At 36.4% G+C, this 16932-nt stretch overlaps 1 protein-coding gene across 1 annotated transcript; it reads left to right on the forward strand.

Moving 5' to 3' along the window:
- Positions 1-5363: 5363 nt before the first annotated feature.
- LOC127843085 (M-phase inducer phosphatase 1-like) lies at positions 5364-13197 on the forward strand. The gene is made up of 9 exons (XM_052372903.1): positions 5364-5486; positions 8285-8321; positions 8765-8932; positions 9893-10051; positions 10331-10489; positions 11248-11346; positions 11705-11835; positions 12220-12337; positions 12649-13197. Exons 1-9 carry the CDS (start codon positions 5482-5484, stop codon positions 12784-12786), a joined length of 1014 nt encoding a protein of 337 aa, XP_052228863.1. The 5' UTR covers positions 5364-5481; the 3' UTR covers positions 12787-13197.
- The last annotated feature ends 3735 nt before the right edge of the window (positions 13198-16932 follow it).

Here is a 16932-nt window from a genome sequence, read left to right on the forward strand (position 1 = left end):
TGATGACGTTGGTGTTCATGATGACGTTGATGTTGATGATGGCGTTGGTGTTGATGATGACGTTGGTGTTGATGATGACGTTGGTGTTGATGATGACGTTGGTGTTGATGATGACGTTGGTTTTGATGATCACGTTGGTGTTGATAATGACTTTGGTGTTGATGGTGACGATGCTGATAACGATTTAAGCATCTTAGGCTGATGTTGTTTAACAAACATGACTGTCTTAAATCGCTATCGGCCGCTCCCAGACCGCTGTTTTGTGTCCGTCTGTGATTGTCGCATGCCCAAACATCTTTATCTGAAAAATGCTTGATTTCTTACCAGTAATTCAATTTTTAAATGCACGTAAATTGCACGGATATATACGGGCGGGAATATGTCCGTTTAAATCAAATATAGCAGGGTGGTATATGTCTTACATGACCAGTGGCCGATATTCGCTGTCCCTGCACGTGATTAACCCATTTATGCCTTGTGGACTCTCCCATCCTTTAAAATTGGATCAATTTATATCCAAAATAAGGGATGTCTAGTAATTGTTTTTCTATATTTAGAATATTTCTTATAGAAATTCCTTTAAGCAAACAGCAAAGACCCAGATGAGACGCCGCATCATGCAGCGTCTCATCTGGGTCTACGCTGTTTTCCAATGCCTTTTTTCTAGACGCAAGGCATAGATGGGTTAAGCTGTCATACTGTCGGAAATGAAGGTCGCATATCAAGAAACAAAAGATACTGTTTGTATTGTGGTAATCGCGATATAGAAGACGTTTACTTTTTATACGTATTTTCCCATGTTACATTACCATAAGGCAAACATTTCTCGATAAAGATTTTACGTTAGACCTTCAGTATACACATGTAAAGACAAGGATGGGATCTAGTAACGCATATGTTTTTAAAAAATGTTTCAAGCTATATAAAATATGCACTATATATCAGACAATATGTCACCATGTAATGCATGTACATAACTCTCCCTGTGTTTGTTAGTTACGTAGCCTGTATACTGTGTTGGAATCAATTTTTGCATGTTTTTTTCTGATAAAAACATCCTCTGTTTAATTGTATTAAGCGACATTATTTTCTAGATTATGACTCTGTACTGATCACGAATAAAACGCTTGTCTTGTCAACAACAGCAACAACTATACGATTACAAACACGGTAACAAATTTAGTACTTACACCGGTAAATATTTTTAGATTAATCATAGCAAATTTTAGCTGTTAGTACTATTACAATACCATATTCCGCATGATTGTAAGAAGAATCAATTAAGAAAGTAGAACATAAACAATAATGATGACATCCGAATTGTGTGTGGTATAAACCTGACAAATGAGCGTATTTTAAAACGAGGAGAAGAATGAAAACGTTACTAAATGCACACTTCGCAATCTACGATAGGTTATACAGAATCGTCAACTAGGACAGTTAATTATCGGAAGTGTTGATACGATTGATATACTGTACAATTTAGGGAAATAACTAAATAAATTTTACATATAATATTCTACTTTAACGTGTTTGATCAATACAATTTCAGGTAAACATCGGCATCAAATTCCATATGTACATGTATGCATATATTACGGAAAGCACTATGAATTCTAAAATGTCTATTTTTGTGTGTATTTAAAAAAAATAATCACAGAACGTTTTTTTATGAGGTTGAGTTCATATAATTGTGATGTGGCGTGGAGACATATATTAATGATTTATGTATATATTTTTACTATGACATACGCGTAAGCATAGATATTTATATGAGCGTAATGATTACTGAGATTCGGTGAAGTACAAAAATGTACCCATCAGTGACATTTCATTGTTCTGAGTAGATTGCATATAAAATGTAGATATTTTAATGGCTTTTGCATAGAGCAAATCAGTCTCAGTAAGTTACTTTGAAGAAGCAGAATGTTCTGATCGCATTCAAGCGCTGAAATATCACGTGTATATTTTCTCCGTGACTCCGTGATCTGTGCACGGAAGGGCACACCAATTACATATTTGCAAGGCGCACGGGTTCCCGTAATTCGTTATAGCACCAAAATGGTCAGCGATATGCTTTAGAGAAAATGTTTGTTTTAACACAGTTTTCTGCTCGATTCTATCAGTCTTACGCACAAATAATATTCTGTACAGATGAATATGCAGATGACGATAACAATGGAATGCTAACATAAATATATTTCAGATGCAATAAATTCATTGTTTGAATGAGAGTAATGTACACATATGAATAACCCTTCAGTATCGCTATCCTCGAAATTCGTTCCTTAGTTACATTGATTAGAATAAGTGTCAATTTTGTAAATGGAATAACAAATAAAAAATCGCGTAAGAAGTTATTATGTTGTTCTTTATTTAATATGTTATTATAAAGATATAAAGAAAAAATAATAGAAATGAAAAAACACACTTATATTTTCGTGTGTACATACATAAAGAACTAAATATGAACAAAACACGAAAATAAGCAGATATGTGCAATTATATACAAAGTTACATGTATATAAGTAAATAATAATTATCCACAACACACATCGGTGCCAAAAACTATCTCGGGGTCAACACTTTGCAGGGCCATTGGTATGTATACTATATATTGTTTTCCATGATTGCTTAATTGAAGTTAAAGAATCGACAAACTGCCAGTAAGTAAGTTAATTAGTCAACTAATTAATCTGAATCGTATTGATTGGCTCTTTTTGATCGGCATGCTGTTAACAAATTAGGTACATTACAATGTCGTCTTTTTATAGGTGTTAACCTTTGATCACCATATACTATGTTGTAATAATATGTATAAAAACGTAGGAACCAATTTCCGCTATGTCAAAATTATGTAAGAGCGAATGTCCGCTATGTCAAAATTAATGTAGGAACGAATGTACGGGCTTCCTAAATAATGTAAGAACCAATGTCCGGGTTGTCAAAATAACATAGGAAAGAGTGCCCGTTTTGTCAAAACTACATATGAACGACTAGAATGGTGACCTTACGTACGCTGACTATGATCTCGATTAGAATGGTGACCTTACGTACGCTGACTATGATCACGACCAGAATGGTGACCTTACGTACGCTGACTATGATCACGACCAGAATGGTGACCTTACGTACGCTGACTATGATCTCGACTAGAATGGTGACCTTACGTACGCTGACTATGATCTCGACTAGAATGGTGACCTTACGTACGCTGACTATGATCTCGACTAGAATGGTGACCTTACATACGCTGACTATGATCACGACTAGAATGGTGACCTTACGTACGCTGACTATGATCTCGACTAGAATGGTGACCTTACGTACGCTGACTATGATCTCGACTAGAATGGTGACCTTACGTACGCTGACTATGATCTCGACTAGAATGGTGACCTTACGTACGCTGACTATGATCACGACCAGAATGGTGACCTTACGTACGCTGACTATGATCACGACTAGAATGGTGACCTTACGTACGCTGACTATGATCACGACTAGAATGGTGACCTTACGTACGCTGACTATGATCACGACCAGAATGGTGACCTTACGTACGCTGACTATGATCTCGACTAGAATGGTGACCTTACATACGCTGACTATGATCACGACTAGAATGGTGACCTTACGTACGCTGACTATGATCACGACTAGAATGGTGACCTTACATAGGCTGACTATGATCACGACCAGAATGGTGACCATACGTACGCTGACTATGATCACGACTATAATGGTGACCTTACGTACACTGACTATGATCACGACTAGAATGGTGACCTTACGTACGCTGACTATGATCACGACTAGAATGGTGACCTTACGTACGCTGGCTATGATCACGACCAGAATGGTGACCTTACGTACGCTGACTATGATCACGATTAGAATGGTGACCTTACGTACGCTGACTATGATCACGACTAGAATGGTGACCATACGTACGCTGACTATGATCACGACCAGAATGGTAACCATACGTACGCTGACTATGATCACGACTAGAATGGTGACCTTACCTACGCTGACTATGATCTCGACTAGAATGGTGACCATACGTACGCTGACTATGATCACGACTAGAATGATGACCTTACATACGCTGACTATGATCTCGACTAGAATGGTGACCTTACGTACGCTGACTATGATCACGACTAGAATGGTGACCATGCGTACGCTGACTATGATCTCGACTAGAATGGTGACCATACGTACGCTGACTATGATCACGACTAGAATGATGACCTTACATACGCTGACTATGATCACGATTAGAATGGTGACCTTACGTACGCTGACTATGATCACGACTAGAATGGTGACCTTACGTACGCTGACTATGATCACGACTAGAATGGTGACCATACGTACGCTGACTATGATCACGACTAGAATGGTGACCATACATACGCTGACTATGATCACGACTAGAATGGTGACCTTACGTACGCTGAGTTTTGGTTTTTTATTTATTGGTGTTGTTGTTATGGACGTTTGCGAAAAAGTTGACGACGAAGAACATGATAGTTGTATAAATACAAAATGCATAGCTCTTTGGTGTATTGCTGGATTTGGTAATGTAGGTAATCATGCGTGCCGTGAAATACAATTTTATCGATTATTGGTGATGTATACATCATTATTGTACGAACCTTTTCGACTATTGAATATTTATTAACCCATTTATGCCTAGCGTCTAGAAATAGGCTTTGGCAAACAGCTTAGACCCAGATGAAACGCCGCATGATGCTTATAGGAATTTCTGTAAGAAATATTCTAAATATCGAAATTAATATACTAGAGGTACCTAATTTTGGAAATAAATTGATCCAATTTAGAAGAATGGGAGAGTCCACTAGGCATAAATGGGTGAATAAGAAGCTAAGGATACATGCAAACTCCTAGATGCTGCTAATACTGCTAATTCAGCATCTGCTGCTGATATACATTTGTGTAACAAACAAACTGTCACGAATCCACATCGGCGTCTCCTCAGGGCCGCTATCTGGTGTCCGTCTGTGTTTGTCACAGGCCGCAACGTCTTTATCTCGCACGTGCGTAATTGCTTCATTAACTTTTTAATTACGCGTAAATGCATGTTTGATGATACAATTTGAAAAGGAGACCGCTCTTTGACCCTAACGGTCATTAAAACCAATTATTTGATTACGCCTTTTGTTGCGGGTTCATAAACGGTACAAACTGTAAATTGCTTCATGTTGAACACATTTCAAATTGCTGTCAATATCACGGATTAGATTAATCCACCTTTATTCTCAAGTAGCTTCCAATGGTGTCTTCGTCTGCCTTATATATAGCTTTCACCGTGTGCATGATCAATTGTTGTGTATGTTTTGTCGTGTAAACATATTCAAGAGTGAATATCGTCTTGTTTTTCATAGTGACTTTTATCATAGTGTGTTATTTGTGATATATTGAACTGGATTTAATAGACGTGTTTCAAACAAGATGATGTAAGTAATATATATTGTGTGGTATATGATATCTGGTAGACTCTCTATAGTTGACTATGCTGGTACACGATCCGTAAGTTTGGTTTTCGCTACCACCCAAAATGCTTCCTTTCCTTATTTGTACCTGGGTTATATGTATGGACGTAAGCAACTTAAAATTATTTAATCAGTATATTGTATTACGTGTATTCGGCTCCCACTTACTAAAAAATGTTAATGCTATTTTTGTGTTTTATTTATTTGGAATCTGAAGATACTATTGCAAAGATCGAATGCTGCACAAAATGCACGTGTTCCAATTACAATTAACGACACCAAGTATGAACGAGACCAAGTACGTTAACTTCCACTTTGTGTTATTGAGAGGGATAATGGTAAACAGGACGTCAGCAATCCTAATGCAGGTGTCGATAGTAACCGCATGCGCGTTGGGAAAGATTCATAGCATTGCTTTCTTAGCTCTGTTCTTTTCCATTGCAATAATATATTATGTACATGTTTTCTGCTTTTGTACACGTTCTTCGTAAAATAAAGAGTATTCATTAAGCAGTATTAATTAATTTTTTTTATGTACCGAAAACGCTCCTGGCCAACAATAAACATATTACAAACTATATATTTAAAAATTAAAGTGAATTGTTTTACTGATGATAAACCCTTTGCATGCTGGGAAATTTGTCGTCTGCTAAAATGTCGTCAGTTGAATTTCTAAAATTAGCATTTTCTTCGATTATTTTTCAAAGAATACTATCAGAATAGCAAACAGTTTGGATCCTGATGAGACGCCACGTTCTGTGGCGTCTCATCTGGATCCAAACTGTTTGCAAAGGTCTTAAAAATTCGGTTCCCACACTGAAAGCGTTAAATGCTAGTTAAGTATTTCAAATTATGCTTATATAATTTCAAAAAAAATGTACACAAAGTCAAATGCAAATAGGATGGATATAGAACCGATTGTTTATTTACATTGCAATTAAACGTATTTTTCATTGCCATTTCAATTTTATTAGTGTGAATTTGAAATGCGCTTGACATAAGGTCAATACAAAGATATAATTACTAAACGGAAAATTGAAACGCTTTCTGATAACCTGTCTGCCTTGACAATTAACAAGATTTTTGACAGTATACAAGTTGACGGAAGCATGATAACGTCGATCAATTCTTGTGGCCCTTTTTACCACGATAAAACAAGGGTCAGTAGCAGAGCCCCTAGCAATAAAAAACTATGGGAAATTAGCGAGCTATAAATGCATGTCACCTTGCGTTTTTATTTTTACGCCTAATAAACTGTCAATTATAAATTTGCCATAGATTCTTTCGCCCGTTGCGAAGTCATTATTTATGCAAAACGATCACGACCATTTGATGTCATTAGAGAATAAACCTAAAACCTGTAATTGTTTGGTGCAATTAAAACACACAACCTTATTTGTCGATTCTTATACACTTTATTTAAATTGTACAAGTATTAGTTTAATATGTTGTTTCCGTTCACAATCCTTTTAGAATATCAATATAACTGGGAGCATAAATACCCAACGTAATAATTTCTTACCAAACTTTAAATAAAGATTACTTTTTGATCTGACGTTAACACGACTATTCAGAATACCATAAGTAAGGTTGTTTTCCGCGGTATCTTTAAAAAAGTGAATTTAGATTTACAATTTATAAATTCTTTTATTACGATGAATATCAGCGATTATTGTTAAAACGACACAACTGGAATTCTGAATTTAGCGAAATTGTATTGTCAGTTGTTTGATTCTATTTAATTGCATTATAACACGTGACCTCGATTATGATACATTTGCATATAAAGGTTACTTGAGTCGCGAATTCCGGGATTATTTTTTAAGAAATAAATTGGTGTACAATAAACACCGTATTAAAGCGCGAGAAAGATTTTTGTAAAATAAAGGTAATGCGGAAGTGGCTTTTGGGCGTTAAACACATATTTGTAACAGTTTTGAACGAAGCAAGTACGTATGAATCAGTGGCACAATGTGCGTGGCCTCCTTCCATATGATTGACAATTCGTTATAAAAACACACAGGGTCTTTCCGCGGGTCGTCCATTCACGATAAGGCTGTTGTTAAAACATCAGACACTCGTATTAAAGCCACAGAATAAAAGACTAAACCAGAGCTCATATTGAGCAATCTTACTCAAAACACGAACAGAAACAAGCAACGCGATAACGTTACATCATTTCAAGTACACAATGTTGTGTACCGGGTATGCACTTTATCGCATGCTGTTGCAGTATCTAGAGCGTTTACGTTATTTATACACGGTAACATCTATTATCAGTCGCGGACAGCTTTAAAAGTTGCCAGGAAATATAAGTGTAACTTTTTGTGCTTGGCTTCGAGGAATTCAGCTTATCGCGTTTGCGTCATTAAAAATTGATTTTTCCCTTGTAATGAAATATGAAATAATAGTAAATTGCAAAACATTAACATTAACATATTCCGCGATTGTTACTATTAAGCAAACTAATGCGAGTTATTCTCACATTTCTGTTAAAGCGTCATCGTGCAAAAAAGCCAAGTAAAAAAAATATTTCGTATTAGTCACGTGACCGCCTGGTGATTGATGACACTTAAAAAAATGGTTCAGCATCCCTATACACCCGCGGCGCTTATGCCAAAGCATATTGTACGATCCTTATCTTTATTGTCCCCTAATGACGGCGACAAAACGAGATCCACGCTCGAGTGATGCACGTTAATTTGCATACATATCTCTCTGACATAAAACGAGAGGTCATACGGTGTTTTTGTCTGTTGCAGAACCGAAGTGTGTAGTGGGAGCAGACAGGCAAAAACAGTAAGTTATTTTTATTTAATATTTAAGTTGTATATGATATATGTTTATTGAGCGAATAACAGCAATACACGTAAGAATAAGTACCGGTATTTCACAAGAAACATTTGCTTTTTTCTGCTTAGTTAAATTTCTGCAATTTCCTTAAATACAAACTTTATTGAATTTACAACAGAGGCTGATTGATTAGCAATAATTAATAAAATACAGTGCTGACAGTGTCTTAAGAACTTTGCCAAAAATATGACGAAATAATGTACAGTTGGTGATTTGTTCTTTCTACAATTGTATACACTATCATATGAAATACAGTTTTATAAAAAAAATAATGACGCGTGTTTTTGTGAAACAAAAACGCAATAACGTTTGACAAATTTATATGCAGATTGATCATATTGTCATTTGAGTTTAAAAACATGTAAAAACGATATTTACTATGGTTCCAGCTTTCCGAGATGCTTCGTTTCACGCCCGCCAAGACCTCGCCGGCAGACGACATTGACTCCATCATCACCCCGCCACTCAAGGGAGGCCATTGGTCACTCGGCGACAGCGCTCAGTCAACCACGGATACCCCCTGTACCACTTCCGGTCTGGACGGCTCCTATACCGAGGTAAGTTATAGCAGGTATTACAGTATATGGTCAGGAATCCACACGCTATTGTACGCTGGCAATACAAGTAGACACCAATTTAACATATTTATCATACCGCTACATTCATATCTGTCGGATATAACGTTGCATATTTTTATCAGTTCAACAGGAAGTTGTTGTATAAGTCGATGTTTGGAGGTAGGTCATATTAATCAGAATGAACAATAAATTCACCATTTTTAGTAAAATAAAATCGGATTTAACAAAACAAACAATTTGATACAAAGACGTTACATATTTTTGATAAAACAGGAACACAAACAGCCAAAATCATATTTTACAAATATAAGGCGCAAGTGCTCATGACGTCATTATTCACACGTCAGACGTCAATAATCATATTCATATCCGCTCAAATTGCAGCGTCGTATCGAATGTATTAATAATTTCTTTTAAATAGGGACGTAGAGATATGATAATCAGAAAAACTGGTTACCGCCTGATCTTTTTGTAATATATCGGGCTCGGCACGAAGAAGATAACGGCTCGGCAAGCCTCGCCGTTATTGTATTCTAAGACTTGCCGGATATATTACAAACAGATCAGAAAGTAACCTGTTATTCTCTATGTAGCATCAAATATTTATAAGTTATTTAGCAAGCAACCAACCATAACGATAATGCTGTTCGTTACTTAATATTTGAGCCGCGCTTGTAAAACGTGGTTTAATACATGTGCGTATAGTGTCGTTCCAGATCAGTCTGTGCGGTCCGCGCAGGCTTATCAGAGACGACACTTTCCGCATTAACTGTAATTTTACTAAGAAGAGACTTTCTGCAAACGAAAAATACCATAAAAGCGGAAAGTGCCGTCCCTGATTAACCTGTGCGGACTGCACAGGCTTATCTGGGACGACACTTCACGCACATGCATTAAACCCCTTTTTCACAGAGCACGGCCCATTTGTATTTCATTCAGATATGTCTCAAGCCCCTCGGTCGCTTTTTGTCGTTTGATGTCAAAAGAAGCCTATTTTCTGGCAAACGCGTGGCCGAACAGATGAATGATGCAGAAGACTCACCCGCAACCAAGCGTCTACGTGAGGCAGATCTCACTATACATAACATTTGTTTGAAGGTATGTGTGTTTTTTTTATAATGCATTATTGTTTTGACTTTAAAACGCCAATTTTATATATTGTAATGATCAATCAGGCAGGAAAATTACAAAGATTGCTTTAAAGACTTCATATAAATTATAAATATAATATATAATTTAGACACATTGATAACAATATTTTATTTTATTTTCCTTTTCGAGAAATACTGCGAATAGCCCTTATCATAATTATGTGTTATTGACCCAAGATGCGTTGAGGAATAATTTCAGTCAGTTAATGCTCATTCATTGTTTCAGTCGAGTTCACCAGCCCTATCACTGAAGAATGACTGCATCAAAACCATGGTCCAGAAGCTGTCTACCGACGCCGACGTGATCGCCGACGGCTCGAGACCTTACATTCTGCCGACGGTAGTCGGGAAACACAAGGATCTAAAGGCCATCTCTCCAGATACGGTAAGGACATTATCCAGCAGTTGAGATGAAATCACATCTAGAGCTCTGCTAAATGTTATCAATTCAGCATCAACACTTTATGAGGCATTGCAACCAGTGGCGTCCGATAGGTTTGGATAGCAGATTTTGATCAAGCATTTATATTAACTTAAGATGCATCTTTATTTAGTTCTAATGGATGATATCTGCAGGTCATAACAATTATACATAATTAATGATTTAAAGGGGTTTTCAAAGATTTTGGCATGTTTTGAAGTTTGAAGTCATTAAATGCTTTACATTGATAAATGTAAACATTGGATCTAAAAAGCTCTAGTAAATAACAAGAATAAAATCAAAGAAAGAAAAAAAGTAACCCTCATCTGGGCTCGAACCACTGACCCCTGGAGTAAAATCCTATCGCTTCGACCACTCGACCATGCGTGCTAATACTATGTTTGTGTTTTATACTTTATTTAAGCAATCCTCGTAGTGTCACAAAATTTAACGACAACAACAAAACTCTCCAAATTATTCAATCGTTTCGCGTTGATACGCTTTATAATTTTCAAGTTTTTAAATCGTCCAAAGATGCATATAACGGATAATGTTCAGTAATACTGTTTCCTCACAAATATCATAACTACAACGAAAATTTGCGAATCTGAAACGTTTCTTTTAAATTTTGTTAATTTACCAAAACTTGAAAAGATGCCTTTAAAATGCATAGATAAATGTGAGTTGGTAAGAGAACCACAATCCACGCTGGTTCTTTTTAGATGTCCGCAGTGTTGCACGGTTGCTATGATGCCGAGATTGATGGCGTCACAGTGATTGACTGCCGTTACCCATACGAGTTTGAGGGCGGTCACATTCAGGTAGCTTACATAATCAGATTTGAGGTCAAATACTTACTAAGATATCTCGATTTGCAGTTCGTCGGATCTTTTGAATTATGAACGCTTCAAGAAGAAGACATACCTTGAGTTATTAGAAGCACCGGGAAAAATTAACGATACCTATGTTAATCAACCGCGTCGTCACAGAAAGTATTATTATTATTATAATTATTATTATTATTATTATTATTATTATTATTATCATTTATGCTTATTATCATTTATGCTTATTATTATGTATGCTTATTAGTAGTATTATGTGTTTTTTTAAATTACTATTATTGTTGTTGCTGTTGTATTAACACTAAGATTGTCAACATATATTTTTACATTTTAGGGTGCAGTTAATCTGTACACTCGCGTGATGGTTCGAGACTTCCTCGTTTCACGTGCACAGAACCACGTGTCTTCCACGCGTCACGTGCTGATCTTCCACTGCGAGTTCTCATCAGAGAGGGGGCCTAAGATGTACGTTTTTTACTCAGTGTATTTTTTATTTATTTTTTAGGCCATTTAGAGAATCGATTTAACAATTCCTCGTAAGAAAACATAATTTTATTTATTTGGAAACGAAATTAATGATGCCTATTCAGTCAACGTCACGTGTCTATGTGAAAAGCAACTTAAGAATCACAAAATACAATTGAGCTGTCGATAGAAAGTAAATCTGTATAAAATGAAACATTCTCTACTACTTAAAGTAAACGTAATTGGAATGAAAGTATCTGTCAGTTATCAACATATAAGTTATACTTGAACGATAATATTTTTTTGTGAAACAAGAATTGTATTTTCATATTAACACGCTTCTTATGAAACGAACTCAACATCGTATTTCTACGTTAATTGCAGGTACCGTCACTTACGTAGCGAGGACCGCGCCATGAACTCGGACGTGTATCCTCGCCTCCATTTCCCAGAGATTTATTTGCTCGAGGGCGGCTACAAGGCCTTTTTCAACGCACACGGCGTAAGTCAAACACACGTCGTACGCGTAATAAAACTCTTGTCAGTGTTTATGACCGTCTTCTGTCATAATTTCAGCAATGCATTTGCCGAATTCAACATTACATAATGTTATACTTGAAGAGAGACATTGGGTATTACATAGTAGTAGGCATTTAACCGATGACCTCCATTACGAAAATAAATAATAACCGATATCTGAATATCAATGACGCCTCGTGTGTGTGTTTTTTTATGACGTTCCGCTTGATCAGAACAAAAAACTTTTTTTTTTATTTATTTTAATTTATTTTATCATCTCTATTTTATTTCCAGAGTCAGTGTGAGCCGCAGACGTACAAGCCCATGCTCCACAAGGATCACGCGGACGACCTACGTCACTTCCGGGGCAAGTCCAAGTCCTGGACCGCTGGGGAGAGGCCGAGTTGTACAAGAACGAGTCTGAGATTCTAGACAGGCGGTGAAATGACCAAATCGTTTCGATTTCAAATGTTTGAAATGCCATATGGATAACGTGACTTATAAACTCGGTGAATTGTTGATCTGAACATGGGTGCAAGGCCGCATTGAACTTCGAATTATCTGTGATAGCGTGCGATGTGATGTAGTTTAAATCCATGTTTATGGCATGTGCAGAGTCTTGCATATAAAGTTTAGAGTCTTGCATATAAATCTGCACGTGTTGTATGTCAATTATTTATGTTCGTTCTAATATGTTGTGTTCAAATGTACGCCTTGCTTTTGTTATTGTATTTCCATTTATTTCCCCAAATTACCGGTACTCATGCTTCTGTATCTTTCTGTCGTTTTCTACCTTTTCATGTTATTATGTATATCTGTAATTTATATATTTATGTTGTTATAGAGTGCTGCAAGAGTAATAAAATGTTGTATCTATAATAATGTATTGTTATGCTGTTCAATTATACAATTATACAAAAGGTACGTAATAAGCAAAAAGCTAAAAGAATTTTAAAATCGTGGTATACTTACAGTATTTATATTGATTTTTTTATCTTCTTTTTGAGTCAAATTGTAAATTAGAAACTGGTTACCATATGCATTAATTTAAGCATACTAAACTAGAACGACATGCCTTAACCATGACGACAACGTTGTAGGTGTTGACGATGATGTTGATGATGATAACGATTTTAGCAGCTAAGGCTGATGATGTGTAACAAACATGACTGTCGTAAATCGCCATCGGCGCCACCTCTTGCCGCTGTGCACTGTCAAGGTCATGTGTTTTTCGCATCTTGATATGGCACGTGCTTGATTACTTCATTTACTGTTAAATTGCACGTAGATGGTTATTTGATGATTCCATTGCAAAAGCTCTGCTCGTTGGATGTAACAGTAATTTAAACCAATTATTTGGTAATAGCTTTTGTTATGGATTCACGAACGGCACAAACTGTAAATTGCTTAATTTTGAACACATTTCATATTGCTGTCCGTATCTCGAATAAGATTCAGTCACCTTTTTTGTGACAACTGACCGTGCTCTTTGCACGGTATTATGTATACGCAGAATATTTAGTAAGCCATACCTCAATTGTCCGCATTTGTGTTCGTCAAACTTTGTTAAAATCCAGAGTCATGTTCGGATTTTTCAACCGTGTTCTATTCCCTTACTGCAATATATATCGTTTATTTAACAACTGCTTTGAAAAATTGCTTCTGGTCAGTTACATTTGACTATTTCAATAGCAATTACCGACAGTTACATCAAATACGACACAATGGTAATAAAAGATCAATAAATACATGCATAAATTTGTCGTGATTCGTATTTATAAAGACAGATTTCAAAGAGGAATTGTAGAGGTTTGCCAAAAATATATACATCGGAAAACAACATAACAACTGGATGATCCGTACACATTTCAACCGACACCTACGTGATCACTTACGACTCGTGGCTTTGCGGCTTCACAAGGATCCAAAAGTTATCTTTCCAGATACGATAAGGATCTTTTCCAGCAGTAAAGATGAAATAAAATGTAAGGTTCTGCTTAATATTGTCAACATCATCAACACTTGATGAGACATTGTAACCCATGTGGCGTCCGATCAGTTTGGATACCCGTTTTCACTATCTTTGTGTTGAACGGTTGCTTTTACAATAAGATTGATGACGTCACAGTGATTGACAACAGCTACCCCTACGAGTTTGAGGGCGGACACATTCGGGTAGCTCCTGCGTGCCATTTGCTGTGTATGATGGTGCGAATTACTCTATTTGACATTAAATAATTAATCCTTAGATGTTAAATTAGCATCAGTTCTAATACAAAATGTTAAGTTCACAGAAAACTAGTCCATTTGTAAGAAATAAAATTGATGTTAATTTTCGGAAGCGCTTGGTGCGAACATCATACCCGTATTGATTTACTTCAGAAGATCCATACGTCGTTGCGAGTATACAAACTCTTCAATTAATTATTTCTAAATCGCTAGTTGTTTTACCGATTTCATTTCGGTCTTTGTTTGTATTTCTGCAATAAGATCATGATGACGGTGACAAACGATTTCTGCAAAAGATGTGTAAGTATTTGCGTACCAGGGCTGTAGAGTAAGAAGAAACAGGTGGCAAGTCAGCAATAGGTTCATAATGACCATCATTATTTGATCAACATGGTTGTTTCCCTAAACGCGTCGTCACCGAGGCCTTCTTCTACGCAAACGTCGTAAGTGGAACACGTGGTAATATAACAATTGAACCCTTGTCTATATGTATTGCCATGTTATATTATTCAGATGAAAACAGGTCTCAATAATGCATAACAATGTCGAATTAAGCTTGCTATTATAAAACTATTATATTTTAAGAGACACATACAAAACAAATTGTATTGTGAATGTATAAGGCACCTCGCGTCATTTTATGGCGTTCTACCCGTTTCTCACTCAGAATCAACGTGAACATGGCTATGTGCAAACAGTATACAATCAGAACAGCCTGTGAGTCACTCGCAGTCTGTTCATGTTTCATACTGTTTGCTGCTCATAAGTATCAGTGGCTTCGAAATGAAGCTTTTAAAAGTTGAATCTAGTAAGAAAGGCCTTCAATTAAAATTAACTTTCTGAGGGACTAAAATGCGTAAAAATACGTTTCTAAGTGGTAAAGGGCTACTTGATCGGACCGAAACGTAAAAACTATTCAACCGGAAATCATTCAGTTCGTTTCTTACTATCTCGTTATGTTCCAGTTCTGCGGTCACAGGCATTACGTGTACAGTTAATTTATTCACGATAACAGACTCACTCCTATTGAATTAATCGGCACTGGTATGTCTCGAGTTGGGATCTGTGCGGATTGGACAAAGGACACATTTACGCAAAAATTTACGGGATGGCACTCGTCCCAAAATATGAATTGGAACAGATGTTGTAGAATGATAATTGCCGCAAGGTTTTTAACCACACCGTATGGTAATCCGGCGATTAAACACGCCGAGCCGCTTTAAAAAATTTTTAAATACAAAGAATATCTCATCGACTGATCAATTTGCTCGGGGTTTGATTTGTACACTGACCTTTGAAAGGAACGTTGGCTTATTAACCCTTCCGGCGATGTTATACAGCGTGTCAAGGTTATTCTTCCAAACGTTTGATGTATTAATTTAATAATTATGATAAGGTAGGGTGATTTTGTAACACTTGCGAGTTTTATAGGTGTTGTGAAAGCGGAAGCTTAGATATTTCTTTTCCTCCTTGAGTATACATAGAACTTAATGAGATAAAGGCAGCGATATTTTTAATGGTGCGTACGGACATTTGTTAACTATCGGTAAACATATGGATGGTACGGACATTATATTATGCAAAATGGCTTTTATCGTTATTGTGAAAAATGTATTAGTATTGAACGAATAAATTCAAAATAAGATCCTATCATTAGATTGACAATATATTGTTTAAAACACGCGGCGACTTTACGCAGGCCCTCCATCCACGATAACGCGGTCGTAAAACAGCGGGCACTCGTATTAAAGCCACAGAATAAAAGACTAAACTAGAGCTCATATTGAGCTATCTTACTCAAAACGTAAAAAGAAACAAGTCTGCGATTACGTTACGTCATTTTTAAGTACAATTTTGTAATCAATATTACCTTGTAAATACATGCTAAAATCTGTTATCAGTTGCAGACGAAGCACTGTGATCAAAATGTTAATGCATGGATTTCAAGAATATACGGATAACTATTCGTAATATTTGGAATAGATTTTGGAGGAAAAAAGCTGGCTTAAGTATGACCAATTCAACGGACAATATCTTCGCCCGCATTTCCCAGAGATTTACTTGACACGGGCGACAACAAGGCAGATGTAATAATATCTCTAACACATGTGTTAATTTGATTAACTAGTAGGTACGATTTTCACAAGCGTTATTTACCGCGACAGATTTGTTCATACTACCTTAAGGCAAAGACGCCGAAACAGAGAAACTTCTAAATTTAGTAATAGCGGTGTCTTCGAGTTGTTTCATATAACTGATATAGATGATTTAATTAACAGCTTTACTAAAATGATTTGACAAAATTTCGTTCAAACGGCATGTCTCGACGTGTAATTAATACTACCTGAT

Source organism: Dreissena polymorpha, chromosome 8 (assembly GCF_020536995.1).
Source record: "Dreissena polymorpha isolate Duluth1 chromosome 8, UMN_Dpol_1.0, whole genome shotgun sequence".
In the NCBI taxonomy this organism is placed as follows: Eukaryota; Metazoa; Mollusca; class Bivalvia; order Myida; family Dreissenidae; genus Dreissena; species Dreissena polymorpha.